This window comes from Acomys minous (assembly GCF_964271855.1).
Source record: "Acomys minous genome assembly, chromosome: 6".
Taxonomy (NCBI): Eukaryota; Metazoa; Chordata; class Mammalia; order Rodentia; family Muridae; genus Acomys; species Acomys minous.
In genome coordinates, this window is record NC_140487.1 from 92,242,616 (window position 1) to 92,264,798 (window position 22,183).

General features: G+C 51.6%; 1 protein-coding gene and 1 long non-coding RNA gene across 2 annotated transcripts in view; one reads left to right on the plus strand and one right to left on the minus strand.

Annotated features, from left to right (window-relative positions):
* The window catches only part of TRABD2B (TraB domain containing 2B), a 204,934-nt gene that overhangs the window by 177,725 nt on the left and 5,026 nt on the right, over nt 1-22,183 (plus strand). Inside the window, exons 5-6 of the mRNA XM_084785988.1 lie at nt 11,976-12,066; nt 15,909-16,178. Coding sequence (XP_084642114.1) covers nt 11,976-12,066; nt 15,909-16,178 — 361 coding nt within the window. The remainder of the gene's footprint in view (nt 1-11,975; nt 12,067-15,908; nt 16,179-22,183) is intronic.
* LOC311599897 overlaps nt 1-22,183 on the minus strand; it is a 59,626-nt gene that overhangs the window by 16,391 nt on the left and 21,052 nt on the right. The window lies entirely within an intron of this gene.

Genomic DNA, 22,183 nt, shown 5'->3' on the forward strand with positions numbered 1-22,183 from the left:
AGACAGGAGAAGCTGGCTGTGACTTGAAGTGTCTTGGATTTTAGGCTGTCTAGGATTCTGGCACAGGTGTAGGAGACAGGGGGATCTCACAGGGAATCTACAGGGGCCTCCTGGAGGAACCTATGCTAATACATGGAGACGGAAGTACCACTCTCTCTCTCTTGCAGGACATCTGCAAGGGGCCTGGTGTGAGCCCAGTAGCTATGAGAACCTGTGCAAGGAAGTGTCCCCTCAGCACCTCTCCCCTCCCTCACTCTGGCCAGTGCATTCTGTGCTAAGAGGCCCTAGCTGACAACAGAAAGGTAGCCACATCAAGCTCTCTAGCTCCATGGTTCCTCAGACTCCAAGGGGCCTCCAGAGAGCACAACCACTGAGGGAGGCCAGTGAGAGAGCAGGGTGCCCCTCCAGAACAGGCCCAGGATGCAGGTGTGAGATTACCCAGAGCCTAATGGTCTTTAGCACCAGCTCTCTCCTGTAGCTGAGGAAGCTGCAAACCTAAAGATGCAAAACACTGACCTTGTGATGCTCCAAGCCCCCAAAGACCCACTCAAGTATCTTCTCAAAATAAAGGATCCTACAAAAGAAAAGGTGGCAGGGACAGAATCAGAAAGAGATCTCGAAGTCCTTACTTGTCAACATTAAGAACTGATGACTAAGTTTAGCCTCCACATCCAACCACATTGCTTTTATATGGAAATAGTTTGACATAATAAAAGAGATGGGGGAAGAGGTGTTGCCAAGCTCAAGGCAAGTTTTGTGGCCTTTTTAAAGCCTCGTGACCTAAATGCCATGGCTGAGGCTGCCGACATAGAAAGAGAGGGATTCCAAGAAAGTAGGAAGGGAGAGCATAGAGCAAGGGAAGATAGTTGGTCTCAGGGCAGAAGACAGTACCTCCCCAGCTAACATGTGTGTGTGAGCAGGGAGCTGATGGCTTCTAACCAGGTCTACTCTTCCAGCTCGAAGGTGAAGGTTGGAAGGATGACAAAGGGCTCTCGGTTTGAAGAAGGGAAAGCACTTGACATAAGTACAAGAGAGGCTGACCACAAGCTTGACCGGGGCAGGAAGCTAGATTAGATTTCATATTGGAGGCATTTGTGACTAATTGCTAGTGGGTGCCTAGAGTGTGGTGCTGTGCAGAGCATATCAGAGCACAGCACAGCAGAGTCCTGACTGACCCATCATGTCTGCTGGGGACCAAGATGGCAGCAGGTGCCTGCCCTGTACTTGTTCTTTCTGCTGGCAATGAAGGTCTGTCAACCTACTGGTTCTTAAGATTTCTCTAGCAACATCCAACAGCTAGGATTTAAAGATGGACATTGTACCCAGCTGCCTTCCAAGTTTACCTGCACACTCCCTGCTCAGTGACCATCCCCAGCATGTGAACTATGCCAAGACAGGGCCCACAGTCTCAAAATTGCTAGCCCTTGGAAGAAGTTACACAAAGACATGATGAACAAAATCATACAGAATTAAGTATATTCCATTCAGTCCCAGGGCATCTCACGAGTGAGAGAGGGCTTAGTTCTAGGCACTAGGAGAAAATGACAGCATTATCCTTTGTTCTAGGGAAACTGATTTTCTTGGAATGTTTATTTGTTCAGCCATCAAAAAATCTTGTAGCTTTTTTTTTTCAATAATAACATGCATGACTCGGGAACCGAAGGAGCTGATTTAGAAGCATGAGTCACACCAGGCCATGGTGGTTCATGCCTTTAGTCCTTGCACTCGGGAGGCAGAGACAAGTGGATCTCTATGAGTTCGAGGCCAGCCTGGTCTACAAAGAGAGTCCCTGACAGCTAACTCGATATAGAGAAACTCTGTTTCAAAAAATAAACAAACAAACAAAAACAAAAGAAGCATGAGTCACTAGCAGGTTGTGTGGGACAGACAGGTAACCTCTACACCCCACTCATTTCCAGCTCCAACAGCTGGAAGTTATGGATTTTTATGGCTCTAGCATACTGTAGTCTGAATAAAACCTGAACTTCAGACACTCGGCAATCCTTGGACCCCAGCATTCTGTTGGTCTCTAATTACCTGGTTGCAATAACCTCGCTCTCTGGTCTCATAGCATTCCAACATTCCAGCATTTTTTTTTCAATTGCTCTTGGAGACTTGGAAGTAATATGGAGCCTTCCAGAACCTGGACATGTCTTCATGGGCAGCCACCAACTACCACAAAGGAAGCAAATTCCAGGCAGAAGGCAGGCAGAATCAGAGACACAGATCTGTCACTCTGAGTGCTGGGACATGCAGGACTCTCAGCCTTTAAGCTGCTGATCGGCTTTCAGAACCACACTTACGGGCCTGGGACAGGAATACATTAGTAGTAAAGATTTAAACTTGATAGAAAGGAGAGATATAAACCCACCACACTGAGCCATAAACATGCTTTAGCTAACGGAAAAAGGGTGTTGGCTGAGCTATATCTCAAAGATAAATCATGTGTCTAACATTAATCCCACACCACCAAAAATTAGTGAATGAATGAATGAATGAATGAATGAGGAAGCAACTGCTTCCTGTAGAAGGTACGCTGTCCTGTTTGACAATCCACTCATACAAACCCCATGCTCAGGGCCTCCTGTTAAGGGCAGGATATCCCTTCTGTTCCATGGATGAATGAATGAATGAATGAATGAATGAATGAATGATGAATGCAATGATCCTGAGGTATGCAAGTGCCACCCACTCCTATGTTACCCCAAGAAAATTTGATCTAGAACCTAAGTCTCTGTCCCCATGGTAGGAATTAGGAGCTCTGGGAACATTCTATCTTCCTTTTGGGAGATGAGACTATTGTGATAAATAGAAGGACAGAAAACTCACTAGAAAGAGACTTCTAGGCCCCAGTGAGCAAGCCACACAGGCTGAGGCAGGAGGCAGAGGCTAAGGAGGGTTTCTTGGGGGAGGAGGCAGCAGATGGTGAGAAAGCCAGTGCAAGAGTTAAGTCAGGGCCATGAGGGCGAGGAAGGGAAACAGCTTGGTGTCATGGAAACACTTGCCTTCTGAGATGTTCCCACTCCATCTGCACAGCAAGGGACCCACAAGAGGCGAGATGTTAGGTTCCCTCCAGGCCCTGCATACTACATTGCAGGCTTGTTGGCAAAGGCTGACTCAGAGAAGGCCTCCTGGAGAAGATGGGAGCGGCTGAAATGTCCCTTATGCAAGTCCGGAGGCTTCTCCAGTTCTTCGTATCCTCCTCACAGTTCTCCAGGCAAGACCCATCCTTCCCTGCACTTGCACTTGCTTCCCCACTTGCTACCTTTGGAACAGAAGCCCCTCAGAGCTTGCAGACGGCCAAAGGACAGCCAGAGTCTGGAATGGAGGCCACACTCCCAATAGTCTCTTTCCCTGCCCGACAACACCGATGTCTGCCCTGCTTCCCAAGCACAAACATGAGATTAAACCTTCCAGACGTACTTCAGAATTCCCAACAGTGCTAAAAAAAAAAAAAAAAAAAAGCGTCCTGTCACCACAGCACACACACACACACACACACACACACATCTAGGGGCTGGCATATTTGCAATAGATACACCAAAACCATTCATATTCAATCTAGAGCATCACAACAGACAGAGGGATGCCCTCTTCTGGATGGTGCCTGGGTAGCCTTCTCTTGGACAGGACAAGTCAATAGGAACTATGTGCCGTGTCCCACAACTTGTCTCCAGGGCTGTGCTGTCGGTGGAAGATTTGAGAATCCCAGCTCTGGGCTCAGCAATCTTGCTGGGCAGTGCCAGGAAAGCAGCAGGAGAAAATGACAGACCAGAGCGTGGCCTTTGAAGCTACGGTGTGGGAGATCCTAGATTTTTTTTCTGAGAAGTAGCTCTGGGCTAGCCAGTGCTTTCACTCCTCCCAGCCTCAGAGTCCCCTCTGTGCTGGCTCAGTGCCAGACACAGCGTAAATGACCTGTCAGCGTAACCTTGTGCAGCTACTACAGAGTTCTGGTTTCTCAGAGTCTGCAGTCCTCCGTTGTCACCCCAGATGAGGAGCTAGAGGAATTCTGTGGTACTGCGTAGAAATCTCAAGAGCCAAGATTGGTGTTACACAACAGTGAAGCTCAGGATGGTGTCTTAGTTAGGGTTTTGTTGCTGTGACGAGGCACCATGAGATAAAGGAAAATATCTAACTGGGGCTGGCTTACAGTGTGGGGGGTTTAATACATTATCATCATGGGGGAAGCACTGGCATCAGAGTGCAGCAGGCTTGGTGCTGGAGAAGAAGCCGACAGTTCCACACCTTGATCCACATGCAGCAGAAAGAAACAGTGTCATTGGACTTTGCTTGAGCATAGGAGACCTTAAAGCCCGCCCCCACAATGACACACCTCCTCCAACAAGACCACACCTCCTAATAGTGCCACTCCCTATGGGCCAAGCATTCAAGCACATAAGTCTATTCAAACTACCACAGACAGGAGGAGCCTCAGTTCTTAAATGGGTCTCTAGCCAACAGGGGGTTCCTAGACTCTGGGATACTGAACCTCAGGAAAATCTAATATATATTAGATGACCACAAAGGCTATTAGATAAAGTACGGTGGTCACCAAGTCCTCAGGATGAACTAGCCACAACCTCCAGGGCTTCTAACTCACCCGAGTTACTCTCAGTCACCCTGGAAATGACTCAGGTGCCAGCAGAGGCCTGGCCTCCTGACCTAAGAGAGCATCTGAACCAAATGACCTAAAAGCTTTGAACTCAGAGGTTTAGATCCAAGTGGGTGATGGCTTGGTGAAGGGAGAGGTGCTTTCTAAACCCACTTAATGGCTGTCAGATAGTGTCAGAGGCCCCAGGGCCCAGGCTGCTCAGAACAGGAGCCTCCCCAGAGCCCAGAGGCTGAGTATTGTCTGGGCAGCTGCCTCCACAAGTGCCTCGCTATGGACACACCTGAGCCATGCCTGGACGTAGACCCAGCTCTGCCTTTAGTCCCTGTATGGCACAGGCAAGCTAGACTGTTGGGAAATGGAATGAGAAAATGAATCCAAATATTTGGCATGTTTCCCCCTACCAGAAATGTAGCAGGCAGACTCTGCCACCCCTGGTGTTTGTGTCCACCTTTGCCACTTTGGTGGCGGAGCAGGCTAGGCTTTCATCCATCACTACCTCCTTTTTGATGCCTGGCATCCCAGAAGCTGCCACACCAGAGCACAGAGCAAAGGATACCAAAGGCTGTGGTTCCACCCAGGCACCACCAACTCCTGTGGGTATCTTTGTTTCCCTTGCCACACCTCAGGATGTGAAGAGCTCTCTCTGGGGCACTCAGACGGTTGCTGGGGAGACTATTTTCTGGTCCCATCTAAAGTCTGCCCTCTTCTTGTCCTGCAGCAGTCAGAATTCCACAGCTTGTCCCTCCTGCCCCAACCCTCGAAGGACCCACCTCCTCTTTCACGTTATACTCAACCGCAGGACTACTCACCATTCGCACCAACACACACTGATGTCTCTCCTCTCTGCCTGCACTCCCTGGTGCCATGCCCTGGCAGCTTCCCTCTCCAGCCTCCCTCTGTCTTCATTCCCTGATCCCTGTACCCCCCCCCCCACCCTTTATCATTGGCCTGTATGTGCCTATCTCTCTCTTCATAGGTAGAGACCATAGTGTGTCTCAGATCCTGGCGTAAGGCTGCCTACACAGGCGGTGTCGAGTTAGTGGCCGATGCGCTGAGAAGGCTCAGCCTTGTGCTGGGCGACTGCAGAGCAGGAGGGGGCGGGGCCCAGGTCAGCCAGTTCCCCTGCACACTGCTCTGAATAGACTAGAAGCCCTGGTGCCCCTCATTATCCATCTCTCCCGTCACACTTCCTAGGGAAAACAAACATGACTCTGGCTTGATATCCGGCCGGAGGCCCTGGCAGTGAGATTCGCGTTTGAAAGTTTCCCTTGCATTAATTTCAGACGGAACATAAATACGGACTTGGGATGCCTCTTCCAGGAGGAGAAAACTGGAAACCCGCGTGCTCACTGGAGAGAAAACATGTGTGCTGGCCGAAGGCACCCGCGTTACTCTGGAGCCCGTGCGGGGGAACATCTGGTTCTCTCTCTCCTCCTCCGCCACCCAGCCCCCACTGCAGTCTTGAAATTGCCCTGTTAATTGGCGCATTGTTCATGCTGAGCACTTGACACACTTTCCTCTCCAATCTGCTGAACCTTGGAAGGTACACACGTTTCTGACCATTTCCTGCCCCCAACCATGATCTTGGCATCTCTGCAGCTGCCAAGTACTTCAGAGTGGGCGTGACGGAGCTTGCCGTGAACTGGGACAGTTCTGGGAAGAAGCCCAAAATGCCTTGCCTCTAACTATCTGTGTGACCTTGGGCAAGTCCTGCTCCCCTCACTGAGCCTCAGTTTCCCCATCTATAAAGTGGGAGCACCTTCAAGGGCTACTTCAAGAATGAAATGGAACAGCATGTCTGGAGGCTTGCTAAATTATTCAGGTCACCACCTGGTAAAACCTTACAGGTGTGAGGACCCAGGAGGCCAGGGACCCGTATGGGGAAGCTTAGACAAAGAGGGAAAGGAAACTACCCAAGGCCACAGGGTCCGTAGGTGGGTTGAGTCTTGTGTGCAGGCTCTGCCCTGCCCTAGCTGCCTGTGCCAGAGGGCATGCTGTCTGTCCTCCATGCCTTGTGCCCTGGTACAGCCCACCATGTACCCAGAAGAAAGGAACCTTTCCTCATCTCATAGTCCCTTTCCTGTTTGTATTATAGAGGTCTGTAAGTGGCCCCTGGCTTGTCTCACGGAGGCAAGGCTAGCCCTGCCCACAGTGATGAAGCCCTGACATTATGTGTGTGTATATATATATATATATATATGTGTGTGTGTGTGTGTGTGTGTGTGTGTGTGTGTGTGTGTGTGTGTGTATTCTCTCTCTCTCTCTCTCTCTCTCTCTCTCTCTCTCTCTCTCTCTCTCTCTCTCTCCCCCTTTCTCCCTCCCTCCCTCCCTCACCCCAAATCTGGCCATATCTCCTCTTTCCTCTTCTCTCCCTGCAATTGTCACTGCATCTCTCACAGCTGGTCTCTGGCTCCTCTTCTCTGTCTAACTCTTTTGTGTCCCACGTTCTGAAGTTCTCACCTCTCCTTGCCCCCACCTGCACCCTGTGACAGTCCCTCTGCTTTTCTTCCTACTTCCTTCTTTATGTCTCCGAGGCTCCCTGTGCCCCGCCCTCTCTTTCCTCTTCTGTTGTCTTCTCTGGACTCAGCAAGCACAATGGAGCGTGTCTTCCTGCAGAGAGCTGGCCAGAGAACAGCTGGAAGCCAATGCTGGAGGGAGATGCTGAGTGGTGGCCAGGAGCCCCAGGGAGGCTGGGCAAGCCAAGCAGCCTGAGCCCCAACATTGTGGGGCCCCTTTGGAAACCTTCCACCACCTTGCTTGCAGGTCCCAGCATGGGGGTGGTGCCTTGTTGAGAATTTCCAACTTTGGAGACAAGCCTAAGCCCTGCCTGCCAACCCCCGGGGACAGCATACGCTGGACCCTGACTCTAGGCTGCACAGGGGCCAAGCTCCTAGGATTGGTGGGATCTTGGGGAGACTCACCAAGGGCCAGGGCTGGGCTACAAAGAATGGGGGGAAACTTGGGTCTCCTGGGGACAGGATGAGATCATGGAAAGGATGTGGAGTAAAAGGCTGTGTCACTCATTCATTCAACAAACATTCATGGAGCCGTGGTGGTGCGCCAGATTTGGGCTTAACTCTGGGGACAAAGATGAATCAGGCACGGCCCCGCCCTCAAAGAGCTTATATCCCATCCCCACCCCCATCAGGTGGCTCTGCGTGAGCACATCCTGTCCCGACAGAGTCAGCTCAGGGCTATGGGCAGGTCAGGTTAGCTGCAGTGGGAAGAGACTAAAGAACAGTGCAGTGTGGCTGCAGGTGATGGCGGCTGGGTGGTTGAATGTACTTGAATTGACTGTTGAGTGTAGGAGCATGAGGACCAAGGTAGCTTGGTTAGCAATGTCCAGTAGAGACACAGTGATGGCATGGAGAGATGGTAAGCAAGGTTGATGTGCACCATGGAGGGTTGGGCGAAGATGTCCCTAGGCCACTGAGTGCCACTGTGTCTGAGGGAGTCATCGCTGCTCTGGGTCACCAAGGTTGGTAGCTGAGATATAAGTAGAATGAAGAGGAAAGAGGACAAGGGCAGGTTTTCACAGCTCCTGTTTGGACATGGCAGAAGAAAGCCCAGCAAGGGTGCCGCCAGATGAGTAAGGGCACAGTGGCAAATGCCCAAGCCAGAGGGAGGCTTGGGCACTAAGAAGTTGCAACTATGGGTCTCATGAGACCAAGCACCAGTCAGGATGAATATCAGGAATGCTGGCTGGGCATCCAGGATTACATCACTGAATTCTGGGCACAGATCATATAGAAGGGTCCTGCTTTGGGTTGTACCAGGAAAGTGAGGGACCAGTACTGTTTTCCCATCCTGGGAGGAAGGATGAAACAGAGAGAGCATAGTGGGCTCAGAAGAGAAGGTGGAAATTTGAACTTGACCTGCTTGCTTTCCCCAAGTATCCTTGGACTAAGGAAAGCAATTCAGTTCAGAAAGCCTTAAGGCTGAAGGGGTGCCAGGGCTCTTCCAACAGATCTGGGAGACACCCAGAGCTCAGGGCCCAGCTACATCTTTTGAGGGCTGCACCACAGAGGCCGCATAGGGCTAGGCCAAGCCTGATGCCTCTGACCATCCACAGTACATCCGCAGGACAGTCCGTGGGTGTTATCTGCTTCTCCTGGACTATTTGGAGTTTTCTCTGGTAGCTCTTGAGGACTTCTGGGCAGATGTGGGGACTACAGTTGGATCATCAGAGCTTGCATTTATTTATTTATTTATTTATTTATTTATTTATTTATTTAGATTTAGGGTTTCTCTGTGTTAGTCTTGGCTGTCCTGGACTCACTTTATAGACCAGGCTAGCCTCAAACTCAGTGGTCCACCTGCCTCTGCCTCCCAAGTTCTGGGATTAAAGGCGTGCACCACCATGCCCAGCCCAGAGCTTGTCTTTAAACCCACAGAAGCAGAGGAGGATTTATCACACTGTCTAGAGCAGAGGCCAAGAGCTCCTGGCAGAATCCTTCCTCCTGGGCACTGAAGGTTGCCACCCACTGCTCTCTTCCAGCGTAGCAGAAGAGAGCCAAGTAGGCAGGATGGCTCCCACTTAGTCAGGATGGCTCCCACTTAGTCAGGAACAGTTTCATCTCCCTTAATATGGCATTCTACGCAAGAGGCCCTGCCACTCTAGGGCTTCAAGCTGTCCCTAGAGCAAGCCAAGGAGCCATAGGTTATTTGACTTTGAGGGGAAGACACTGGTGACAGGAAAGCCTAGGATCAAAGTCCTTTAGTTGGTTTCTGTTTCTGTAATACAACATTCTGACCAAAAGCAACTTAGGAGAAGAAACAGTTTATCTTACATTTCCAGGTAACAGCTCATCACCCAGGAAGGGTAGGGAAGGAAGTGGAGACAGAAACCTGGAGACAGGAACTGAAGTAGAGACCATGGAGGAATGCTGCTTCCTGGCTTGCTCAGCTTGCTTTCTTAGAAAACCCACAACCACCTGCCTAGGGTTGGTACCACCCATAGTGGGCTGAGCCCTCCTACATCCATCATTAATCAAAATAAACAATGGCCCACAGACATGCCCACAGGCCAGTCTGGTGGAGGTCATTCCTCATTTGAGGTTCTCTCTTCCAAGATGACTCTGGTCTGTGTCGAGTTACCAGAAACTAACCGGGACACAGGCTGAGGGAGAGACATGGGGCTTGTCCTTGCAGGCCAGGTCAAAGTCAGATTCTGGGGGCTGGGGTGGGGGGCTGTTCACACCTGTGCTTTTGTCTCTTCTATATAGAGATTCTCATCTCCTCACCCCCTCATACTTTGCACACACTGCCCTCTGTGTGGGGCCGCTCATCCTATCTCCAGCCCACTCCTATCTGCACCTAGTAGCACTGCCTCCTCCTCCAGGAAGTCTTCCCTGTCACCACTCTAATGTGTCTCACGTGCCTACACAGCTTCCTGTGACGTCATATGCACTGTAGGTAGTGCCCTGATCCGCAGAGCCAGATTCTGAGACACAGAGGAGCCAGAACGGGACTCAGACTGTCAATCACCGTCCAGCAGGAGCTATGTAATAGTCAACGTCCACTATACCAATGACACAAGTATATGAGAAGAGGGAGGGAGTCAAAGGGAGAAAAGGAAAGAAAGAAAACAAGTAAAAGAAAGAAGAAAGGAAAGGGGAAAGAAGGGAAGGAGGGAGAAACACAGGAGCATCTTTTTATGGGGATCTTGAATGAACCAAACGAACCCTCATGGACCATTTGCTATGTAAGCCCTTGTCTACCATGCACTCCAATCCCTCCCTCTGACATAGAGGAAACTGAGATACTGGGAGGTAGCCTACGCACCCAAGGGTTCAGAGGAAGCAGAGCACAGGCTGGGATAGACCTCTTAGCATCCTCCCCTGTGTGCTCACATTTTGAGTGATCTCCAGGTGGAACTACAGGAACTCTGACTGGCCAGCTAGCAAACTATGGCTGTGTGTCAAGCCAGCGTGCCAGAGGGCTGAGGAAGGCCCCTCTGCTCCAACCACTGGCCAGGTTCTGTAGCCCTCCCTCTGAATCAGGAGCTTGGCCTGTTCCTACCAGCTTGTCCACTGTGTTCTCTACCTCGCCTGAGGCTGTCAGCATGCCGGCCTTCCTGCTTCTCACCTGTCACCACTCGTCACAGGCAATCAGAGTCAGAGGACAGTGATTAGCCCGCCTGCTTCCCACGCCCAGGTTCTGCGCTAATGGGAGCAGGAAGGCAATGTTCAGACAGACTCAGAATGCGGAGATCCTGGAACACTCCAGAAGCACAGGACAACCCAAAGTGCTCATGAGGCAGGAGGCGGGGAGAGGACAGGGCCTGACTCAGGCAGTTCCTACGTCCACAGTCATTTGGTTTCCCGGGACTCTCCCTAACCAGAGCCTGAGAGTACAGACCTCTTGCCTGTACCCCGGTGAGGGAGGCCACTCCCTTCTTCGGGGCCCTGAACTGAATTATCCACCTGTATATCTATAGTACCTCATCCAAAGCAGATACATCATAAATGCTTGTAGAGAGAATGAATAATGGCTGGGAAGTAAGATGGACAACACGTGCACACACACACACACACACACACACACACACACACACTCTTCTGAAGGTCACCTCAGGTGTCATTTTGTTTGCAGCTCCTCTAGGTCGCTGTCACTGTCTGCTGGGTCCTGCATTTGGGGGAGGGTTTTATGGCTTTTCTGCTACCTGGGTCACCATGGGTAGAAGGTAAAGAAATGAATCTAAATGCTTAGATTCTGCCAGCACATGGTGAGCATGTGTGAGACCCTGGCCACATGCAAGGCTGTGCCAAAGTGGTCTCTGCCCCCTGGAGGGCTCTCAGGGAACTGAGGAAAGGAGGCATGAGTTGCTGGTGGAGTTTACAAAGAGAAGCAAACCATAAACCTGCTAGGGGCTGTGAGGCATCTTGGAGCTAGGACTTTCATGACTGTTGGAGCCTAGCCACTCCAGGTGAGCAGGCACTAGGGTCAGCTTAGTGGCATTGGACTCAGTAATGTAACAGGTAGCCCTGGCTGCACACCAGCCCCTGTTCTCTGGCGTCCTCACAGACTAGAGAAGGTGATGATGACCACTCCCGCTTTACAGGAGAGGAAACTGGAGCATGCAGAGATACGGCCTGTGAGCAGCAGAGCTGGGCTGTGAATACAAGCAGGGTGGGACCAGGTGTGCATCATCCCACTGGGACACAATACCTAGATTTGAAAAATAAACTTATTGCTACAGTACGGGCATTCCCTATGCCAATACCCATCTAGGAGACCATTGGGGGACCCCCCCCCCACTGTTATAATTCACTGGCCCAGAACCAAACCCAAGGGATGGCCCTCTATCTGCTGGGTGACAGCCTGACATGTGGCTGAGGCCATGCCGCATCTTATGTTCCAGGTCATTTTCTGGGGAACAACACTGTCATTGACGTCCTAAGACAGGCTGGGCTGGAGGTGGACCACACACCTGCTGGGCAAGCAATCCACAGGTAAGCAATAGGGTATATGGTGTCATTTTGGAGCTGGCTCGGCGACTGCTGCCTGAACGTACGTACATCGTGGCCACTGCCCCTGATGACCTGCTCAGGCCTAAGTGTAGAGCTGTGAAACACACTGCCATGAGATGGGGTCTTATGGGAACAGGCTGGCCGGACATTGTAACTAGTGGCTGCTGGACAGGGTGAAGAGGCTGGTATGTAGCCTTTTTGTGATCTCCTGGTGCCGTGGGAATGGGAGCAGAATAAGGTCTTATAAGATTCTTGAGGCTCAAATACAAATAGATTGAGCAACAGCATAAGTGACCTCAGTTATTCCCCAGAAAGTCAGCAGACATCCAGACCCTGAATGAAGATGGGACCACGGGAAGAAGAGGCTACAGTTTGGTTTCTTTCCTATGTCCATCCCCACTGCATGACTCTTTTGCTGCCCCGTCCATTCATGGTCCTCTGCTTCCTGCTGTACCTGCTCCATTGCCTCCTCTGGCTGTGCCCCTAGCTTCCAACTTCCCTGCCAGGACGTTGCCAACTCTTCCCACAGAGCCACTCTCCCAAACCTCTTCCTCTTTGGGTTCCTATGCTGCCCCACCCCACCTGTCCCCACCCTTGAACGTCCCCCAAGGATGGGGATCAGCTCTGCCTATGTGAACATCTGCAGCACCAGCATCGGGCAATAACCAGGCTGGAGATCTCAGATCTCCTGAGTCTTTCAGCTCAGGGTCAGGCTTCTCAAACTCATGGGCCCAGCCTTTAGGTAGGAACCTTCTCACCAGTCCACAAGGACCGCCCGGGTTGTGATTTCAGCCCGTTCATATGATGTCATGACCCAAAGTCTGATGCAGCCGTGCAGACAAGTGGTGCTGGCTGCTCACTCTGCGTGGGGCTCTAGGTGCTCCTAACTCATTGTCATCGTCTGGCAAGGCAGCAGCTATGAATATCCCTGCCTATCATGAACTCACTTGCAGAAGGACATTATTTGTGTGACAATCTGGTTCTGCGGTCTCCCTCATCTCCTAGCCATTTCTTGTTCCCACTCTGGTCACCGGGGACTCAAGAATGACTGAAACCTTGACCCTCACAGGAAGCTTCCTTGGGTCCCCAGAGCACAGGCCACTCCATACCATACCCGCCCCCCAGTTCCATGTGACGTCTATAGGACCTTGTGAGCCTCAGGGTTGGGACTCCATCCCAGCCTCCCATCACTCCCCAGGAGCTCAGCCAGAAGTTCAGGGCAGGTGTATGTAAGGAATGAGGGATACAAGGTATCAAGGCATTCCTCTAGTTCCCTCCTGTTCCTCGCACATCACCCTTCTCCCCACACCCCCTCCCTAGGACCTTTTCTCTTGAAGCGCAGTGTGTGTGGCCAGGCAGGGCAGGGGAGCAGGCATTAGAGGAGGAGATCCCCTCCACTGCCCACACAGGCTCTGCTGGAAGATTCTCAGCTTTAGTCTCCTGTACAAGGGAATGAAGAAACTGGCAGGGCGGAGGAGGGGGGGGTGGGGATGCTGAGGAGGCAACAACAATAAAAGCCATCCTTGGCCACAGGTGCTTCCTGTAGCTATCTTTTTGTCTGACTGTTTTGAATTATCTCCTCAACAGCTGCAGCATCTCCAATAGCCTGGACCCTGGTAGTCTGGAGTTGCCATGGGGGTTGGGAGAGGATGAGCTGAGCCTTTTTCTCTTCAAAGAGAGAGAGAGAGAAGCCCCTCACCCACTCACTGTTGGGAGTGTGAGGGTGGAATGGGAGGACTGCCTTCAGTCCCGGGTGCCACCTCCCTCGCAAGCTGTTTGCCTGGACACAGTTCCTAAAAGCACTCCTAACCCTCCAGGGACGATGTGCCCCCAAGGAATTCCTTTCTGGAGGCCCACAGAAAGTAAAGAATAAAAGCCAGAGTGTCTGCAGGCTGAGAGGCATAGCCTTCTTTGAGCACGAATTCCACCAACATGACTAAATGACCCTTGAGTGCCTGCGTAGTCGGGTCATTTCGCTTGGTGGCCCATATCAGAGAGGTTTGGTTAGGCACCAGGCACTGTACGGGGGTCCTCACCTCACTTGCGCCCATCTCATTCTGATGAAGCAGGTAGCAATATTCCTCCATCCCCTTTCTCTCCAAGAGCTACTCATCATCCGTAATCTGGGCCACGAGTTATAACTCGTGGGATGCAGCTTGTATCTTATCAGCTTTCAGGTAGAGCTCTAGTGACTTAGCCCTGTCCCACCTCCACTCAAAAGATGATCAATGGATGTCCGACGCACAGACAGCCGGATGAATTGATAACACAAGCAGCCTGAATAGCATCAACTATTCAAAGCCCTGGGCTGCCTGCTACTGCCAGACACTATTCTAAGCCCTTCAACTCTGTTTATCTATAACCTCACAATGTCCCAGTTGTGGGGGACGGGGGCGGGGGTGCAGACCATCCAACCCCTGTCGTTCTATGTCCAGCAAGAGCCTGGGTTTTGTCGGGTACTCTCCCGGAAAGCTTGGGCCCCATCAAGCACAAAACCAGAAGTGCATGCTAGGGCAGAAAAGGGTGAAGCATGGGATCAAAGGAGCTCAGGGTTCCAAACTGCACCGCCCCCCCCCCAGTCAAGCCAACCGGCAACAAAGTCCCAGCCTGGCTGTGTCGGTGGCTGCAGTCACAGAGGCTTGCTCACTCAGAGCTCCCAAACTGAGAGAGGCAGAGACTGGAGCCCAGTTTTGTCGGATTTGGTGGACAAAATGGCTGTGGCAGCTCTAGGTAGCCCAGCATCACATGGCTGACTAACCAGTAGCCAAGCTTCGGGGAGTCCAGCAATAAATTATTTAGGGAGAAGGGAACCCTGCTTTCCCCAGAATAAATGACGAATATCAAACAGATGATGCCGGACCATATATTTTGTGTGAAACAGAGACTTATAAACCTTGGGCAGTGGGAGGGGTTTTGAGGGTGAATGAATTTGATTCGCTGGGGTTAGGGGAGCCAGGGATAACTTCATTTACATGTAGCAACACAACCTGTCATAAGAGGGAGAAAGCAGTACTTAATTATCCTATGGGTGGGGGAAGAACTCCAGGTATGGTCAAAGGTCATTGGTTGAAAGGCAAGATACCAAGACATCTCCTTAGCATAGGATGGGTGCTTTCAAGAATCCCCAGATGCACACTGAATGGGTATCTTATCAGAAAATACAGGTCGGGCCTATAATTTTCCCTGAGGGCTATGATGCTTCTTAGAGGATCTAAGGGTCCCCAGATCAGGCAGAGAGGGAGCCCAGCTAAGAAAGGGAGTCTGTCACCTTGCACCAAGCTCAGAGGCTAACTGGAAATGCCAGACTTTGACCTTAGTAGCAGAGTCCCACATACCCCCACTTTACAGAAGAGACTGAGGCACAGCATAATTAGATGACTCGCCTGGGGTCCCTATGCCAGGGGTCCTGCTGAATGAAACGTTGATCGAGATCAGGGATGTGCATAGACCTCCTTTTCCAGCCAGCCCCTCCCTCCCTGTGCTCTCTCACACCTGACTCCTCCATATGCTCACGTTGTCCTCCTCAGCAGTGTGGCCACCTGGTGCTCCATGTGTTTTACTCTGTCTTCCACTTTAGGGCATAAGCCGTAGTGGGGCATCTGTTTGGGTCATTGCGGATACTTAATGTCTAGAGGAATACTAGCCATGGACTAAAAGATGAAAGGATGAATCAATGTTCTGCATCTCTGTAACAGAAAATGGTTGCCCTGGGCCCCTCCAGCCCAGCCTAGCAGGGGCCCTCTGGCATTTCCCTTGCCTTGAAGGCATCCCCTCTGCATCCCCTTCACACACACGGCACACTCACATGCTGTTCTTCTTTGCAGTCCTGCTGCTGAGAGCCCAACTCTCGCTCCTGAGGGCACCTCTCCTGCCAGCCCAGCTCCAGCAACCCCAGCAGCGGCAGTACCAGAAGCAACCTCGGCGACCCCCACAACCCCTCCTGAGGAGGAGGATCCAGTCCTGTCCCCACATCTCCTGCTCCCAGACAGTCTCAGCCAGCTGGAGGAGTTCGGAAGGCAGAAGTGGCGCAAGAGACTAAACAAACACCAGAGGCCAAGGCAGTTCAATGACCTGTGGGTCCGGATTGAGGACAGGTGAGCAAGGAAGAGACAGGCTGTGTAGGAGCTGACCACCGTCGCCTCCACTAGAGCTTAGTGCACTGCCACAGTCTCTGCTCTGAACAAGGAATCGTGGGGGGACAGAAGTGTCAGAGTGGAAACTTAGAGGCAGGCTCTTCCCTGGCTCCCAAGGATCTACGTAAGCATCTTTTGGGATATATAGAGCATATTCACATCTCAGTCTGGAGGTTTACCCTCAACATAAAAACAAGTAGCAAGCAGTTTAAAAGTGCCACGAGCCTGGAATGCTGACGCATGAAGATAAGTTCAAAGCCAGCCTGGGCGATGAATGAGAGTCTACCTTAAAATAAAAAGTAGAAAGAAGTCTGAGGATGTAGCATCATGATCGAGTGCCTGCCTAGCGTGCCCGGGGCCCGGGCCTCAACCTCCAGCAATTAGCTAATAGATTAAAATTAAAACAAAGAAGTGGGCCCTTCCTCTGCTGCCACTAATGAGTCAGCCATGCCTGGCCTGCACCTGGTTCATGTGTCCCACAGACTAGAAGGAAGGCAGGAGCAAACACAACAGGCTGGATATGTCAGAAAGTGTAGAATCCCTGTGCTGGAAAAGTTTGAGCAGTGTCACTGTAGCAGGAGGCTCTGGAGGGGTCCCTACCCTGTGAGAGAAACGGGCACCAGGCAAAGGGTGCTGAGGCTTAGAAGTGTTACTGTGGGCATGCTATAAGCAGGCAGGTTCAGGACACATTCTAAGGTGCTTGAGACACCTCTCTCTCTCTCTCTCTGTCTCTCTCTCTCTCTCTCTGTCTCTCTCTCTCTCTCTTTGTCTCTCTCTCTCTGTGTCTCTCTGTCTCTTTCTGTCTCTCTCTGTCTCTCTCTCTGTCTCGCTGTCTCTTTCTGTCTCTCTGTCTCTCTCTCTGTCTCTCTCTCTCTCTGTCTCTCCCTCTGTCTGTCTCTCTGTCTCTCTCTCTCTCTGTCTCTCTCTGTCTCTCTCTCTCTCTTTGTCTCTCTCTCTGTCTCTCTGTCTCTTTCTGTCTCTCTCTCTGTCTCTCTCTCTGTCTCGCTGTCTCTCTCTCTCTGTCTCTCTCTGTCTCACTGTCTCTCTCTCTCTCTCTGTCTCTCTCTGTCTCTCCCTCTGTCTGTCTCTCTGTCTCTCTGTCTGTCTCTCTGTCTGTCTGTCTCTGTCTGTCTGTCTGTCTGTCTGTCTGTCTGTCTGTCTCTGTCTCTCTGTCTCTGTCTGTCTGTCTGTCTGTCTGTCTGTCTCTCTCTCTCTCTCTCTCTCTCTCTCTCTCTCTCTCTCTCTCTCTTCCTCCTCCTCCTTCTCCTCCTTCTCCTCTTCCTCCTGTCACATGCTGCTCAGGTTATCACCAAGGCTCTCATTACTCCAGTATTCTGTTTACCCTCCCCCTCCCCTCAGTTTCTCTCTGGAGCGCTCTCCCTAAGTCAGTCAAGTGGCAAAAATCTTTACATACTGTGAATAGTGTCACTAGGGAATGTCTCAGGAAGGGACCAGAGTCTGCCCCACTGTGGTAGGGAATCCTGGGTCTGATGTTTAGACAGTGAGACCTCGGAACCGAGACTCCCAGTCTGGATCGTAATGCCATCCATAATTTTCCTCCATCCTAGACAAAATCAACTTGGGTACTTGTTAAATAAGCAAGCCTTCAGCCCCGCATAGACCTCATGCATGGTAGTGGGCAGGGCCGAGGCCTGAGAAGGTGTTTGCTCCAGAAAGTTCTAAGCAGCTCTGGGGAGCTCTGGCCCAACTGTACATTTATGAATCTGAACCAATGTCTGAAACTAAAGGGCTTGTCCCAGGCCACCCAGAGAACCAGAAACTGACTGCTGCCTTCCACTCCTTGACTCTTCTTACAGCCAGATGGCCGAGTTAGTGACAAAAGATTGATGTAGCCCTGGTCCCATCACAAAGAGCATGGCGTGCACTATCATAAAAAGACCACTAATGAGTAGGCATCAAAGCCACGGAGACTTCAAGTGTCAGTGTCAGAGCGCCTCCCGTGGACCACTAGGAAATGTACTTCGGCAGCGTCTCATCGGCCCTGCCTCCCACTGCAGAGGCATCACTGTAGCTATATTGCCTGAGACACACACTAAGACCAGATGCCCAGCATGGGCTTACCATGCCTAACTGGCTGCAGGCACCTAGAGTTTTAGAGAGCTTCATCTTTCAGTTGTGGGCAAGCTTGCAGGACACCAGCAGTCCACTAGAAGCTCCAAGTAGTCTGGTTACTCAAAGACCTGGTCAGTGGAGGAGTCCAAGTCATGGGCAACAGGAAGCTAGGCTGTCAGCTCCGGCAATGAGCCCCCCAGCCCCTAACTGTGTCTGAAAGGGGAACGCAGACAAACGACACTGGACAGTTTCCTTTTCACAACACGGGACCTGGAATACAGTCCCTGGCTTCAGGGGAAGAAAGCAGCTTTTCTTTGGCAGAGGGGAGCCTCCTCCACCCCATCAGGTAAAACTGTGGTTGGCTGACGCACCTCCGCCTGCTCAGGCTGGAAAAGAAGGCTCCACCAAAGAGCAGCTTGTTGAAATTTCTCACTACTTCTTGGGAAGGCACAGGCTCTGTGGTCCCCAGAAAGCCCAAGCCCAAGGCACAGGCTCCCACACTCAAAAGGACTCACTCCACCTTCCCAGAGTCCCCAAGTCTCCAGTACTCTGAGAGAGAGAGAGCAAGGGACAGGATGGGTCTCATTTACAGCCCCGAACCATCTTTCTTAGAGTCTTGCTTTTATACTGCTCCTTACTTTGTTCCTGAGTCCAGCTGAAGCTAGCCCTCCACCCCTGCTCTTTTCGCCCATCTTCTGCCTCCACTCTCACAGCAGGACCCCTGAGGCTCCTCCAGCCTCTGGTCTTGCCTTGCACATCTCATTGATCGGTGGCAATCCTGCAGCGGTCCCTGTACCCGCAGGGAGGCTTGCCTGCCTCAGGGCTCTCACCTCCACTGGGTCCTTACCAAGCTACGTGCAGCCACAGGCTGTCCCCTGCATCAAATTATCCTTCTTCTCTCTGCTTAGGGTGGCATGCCAGCGGGCCTTTGTGAAGCTCCCACATGGCACTTAGCATCTATCATGGTGTAGTCTTATCAAGAGTCACAGAAAGCAGGCCTGTTCTGCAAGGGTGGAATTCCAGTCATCAAGATCAGTAAACTTGCTGAGGTGCAGACTCAGGACTGGCATTCGAGCCTAACTCTACGGTTCATATTTGCCCATCACCACCTAAGTGTTCTTCTCATTGTCACCTGACCAAGCTCTCCTACCTGCCCTAGCCACTCATGGGAGGCCTGTTCTTGTCACCAATGCCCACAGGACATTTCTTTGACTATGTTTCTAGTCTGAAGAATCGTGGGCACAGACATGATTTGAACCCCTCCAGGTCACCCCAGGCCTCACTATCAGGGGAAGAGTCTTTGAGCCTAAGGAGGAGGGAACCAAGGATGCAGACTGTGAGTGACTGGCTAGGACACCACCTGGAACCTACTTGGCCTCCCTTCGCCCCTCGTTACCCCAGGGGGATGTAAACACAGCGGAGGAAGTTTAGAGTAGCAGCAGCCTGTGGCAGGATGATTTATGGGGGCCCGTGGAAAGGGCTGAGTGTGTCCACAGAGGGATGCGTGGCAGCGGAGTATTCTCAGGAATCCCTTACCTCCGAGCACCAGTTAGAGGTAGGCAATGTGGAGAGGTGTGATGGGGGCAAGCCAGGACAGAGACCATTCTTGTAAAATACAGGCCTGTGGCAATCCTAGAGTGACTCCTTCTGCTCCATTAGGGCCTTGGCTAGTTTCTGGAGGTTATGCCTCCATGTGCTCACGTCTTTAAGCACACAGGGGTGTGTGTGTGTGTGTGTGTGTGTGTGTGTGTGTGTGTGTGTGTGTGTGTGTGTGTGAAAGAGAGGAGGGAGGTTAAGGAAGAAGGAGCAATAAGGAGGCACAGTGACAGTGCCTGGCACATTTGAGTTGGAAGCATGTTGAGCATGCATGGGTGTAGAAAAGACAGTACCTTCAGACTGCTGGGCATTGGCCAAAGCCAGACGCAGAGGTGAGCATCATCAGTCTGTGACAGTCACAGGACCTTTGCAGGTGCCACTAGGCAAGGACAGGCCATCCAAGGTGCACATGTCAAAGCCCCCAAAGATGGGAAGGGACATGGTACTCCTCCAGAAGGGCTCTGTGTACTTCCTGTCCACTTCCCTTCCTGATCAAGTTACTCCTCTCTCTTTCTTCACAATGTGGGGTGGTCCAGGGTAGCTAAAGTGTCCTTGCGAGGCCAGAATCCCCACCTGAAGTGGGTGGTGCCCCTTGAGGATTGGAAAATTAAGTCATTCAATTATTTTTTTTAAATATTCTGAAAGAATCAGGCAGGGTAGTGTTGCATTCCCACCCCACAGCTTTACAGAAGATGCCTGTAAAGCTGACATCAGCTCTACAGTGACCCTGGGGTGGCTGCTGCTAATGTTGTTACTTCCAGAGTCTCTGGTCTGAGGTGTCTCAGGCTCAATAGTCCCAAAAGGCTGCTACTCGAGGCCGTCAGCCATCAATGAGCCATTGACGGGGGGCTGTGAAACACTACCCCCAATTTAGCAAACACATGTTAGTTACCCACATGCCCCCCATTACTGTGGATTAGTACTAGTGGGGGACAGTGACAGGTATCCCCAAAAATTGTGTTACTGAAAAAGCCCTGGAGCCTCAGCTTTATAAAACCCTGGCAATTCCCATCTATGGGCCCATTTTTCACCTCAGGATGGAAAGTTCCTTCTACTTCTGGCCCACTATGAAGCTCTTAGCAAGCATCAGATGGCTAGCCCACAATCTGCAAGGTTGAGGGAAGAGCGAAGGCGCTCCTGAAGAAGGAGATCATGGCACAAGATGCGAAGGCCAACAGGCCTCAGGTACTAGGTGGAGGCAGGGAAGAAGCAGCAGACAAGCTGGGCTAGATGGGTCTTTGCCTACATCTAATTTCTTGGCCCAAAGTCACCAAAGTCCAGTTGAGAATCACAAGTTCTCCTCCAACTGATGGCATGGAGGAGCCTATCATACAAGCCCGGCATTCTCCAAGGCTGGTGCCCCTGCATCTCTCTGAGGACCACTAAGGAAGTAACCAGAGGCTGGACCTCTTCACTAACCACCCTCCATCACTTCCCGAAACTCTATTTATGCCATACAAAGGTCCAGGCTTTGGTAAGGAGCCTTTCATCTTTGGTTGTCAACGAGTAAAAAGTATACTTGTGCTCCTAGTTAGCCACTGGCTCCTCGTATTACAAGAAAATCAACATCCGTGATGCCCAGTGTCAAGCCCTGGAGGGCTCCTGCAGACCCCTAGTGCCAGAATTCATCCCTGCTCTAGGCAACCCCCAGGAAGAGGTGGCCACTGACAGTGCCTGCTGGGCACTAGCCTCCTGGGTCTGTGCTTTCCCTCGGGTTCTTGCCTGTGATCTTACCTCTGGCCTTTGCTGCTGGGAAGGAGTTCAAAGTCCCTGAGTCCATTCTTGCCCCTTTGCTGTATAGATTGGGGAAACTGAGGCCTAGAAAACTGTACTGGCCCAAAATCACAGATCAAGCCAAGGACGCAGCCCAGAACTCTGCCTTCCAGCCAGCCAGAGGGGCCTTCCCGCACTTGGGGTCCTGTCGTCTCAGAGCAGACTTGCCCCCCCCCCGCCCCCGCCCCAGTGCCAGCCATCTGCAGAGCCTGGGAATATGCAGTGTGTTTAGTTTGGCCTCTAGGCCGTTGTGCCATGAGACGGTTTTCCCCAACATGAGCCTGAAAGGGGGTGGGGACCTGGACTAGGCCAACTTTGTGAGCAGAGTAAGCTAGGGAAGAAGGGGGGAGGTTGCAGTCAGGGGGGCTCGTCCCCCTCCCCAGTCCCTACTTCATTTTCCTGGGACTCTTTCCAAGCAATATAAAACCCCACTTGGGCTCCAAGGAAGAGTTTTTGTATTTAGTTTTCAAAGTGTAAAAGAAAATGCCTATAGGTGCCTTGTGAGACACAATTCCCATTTGGTC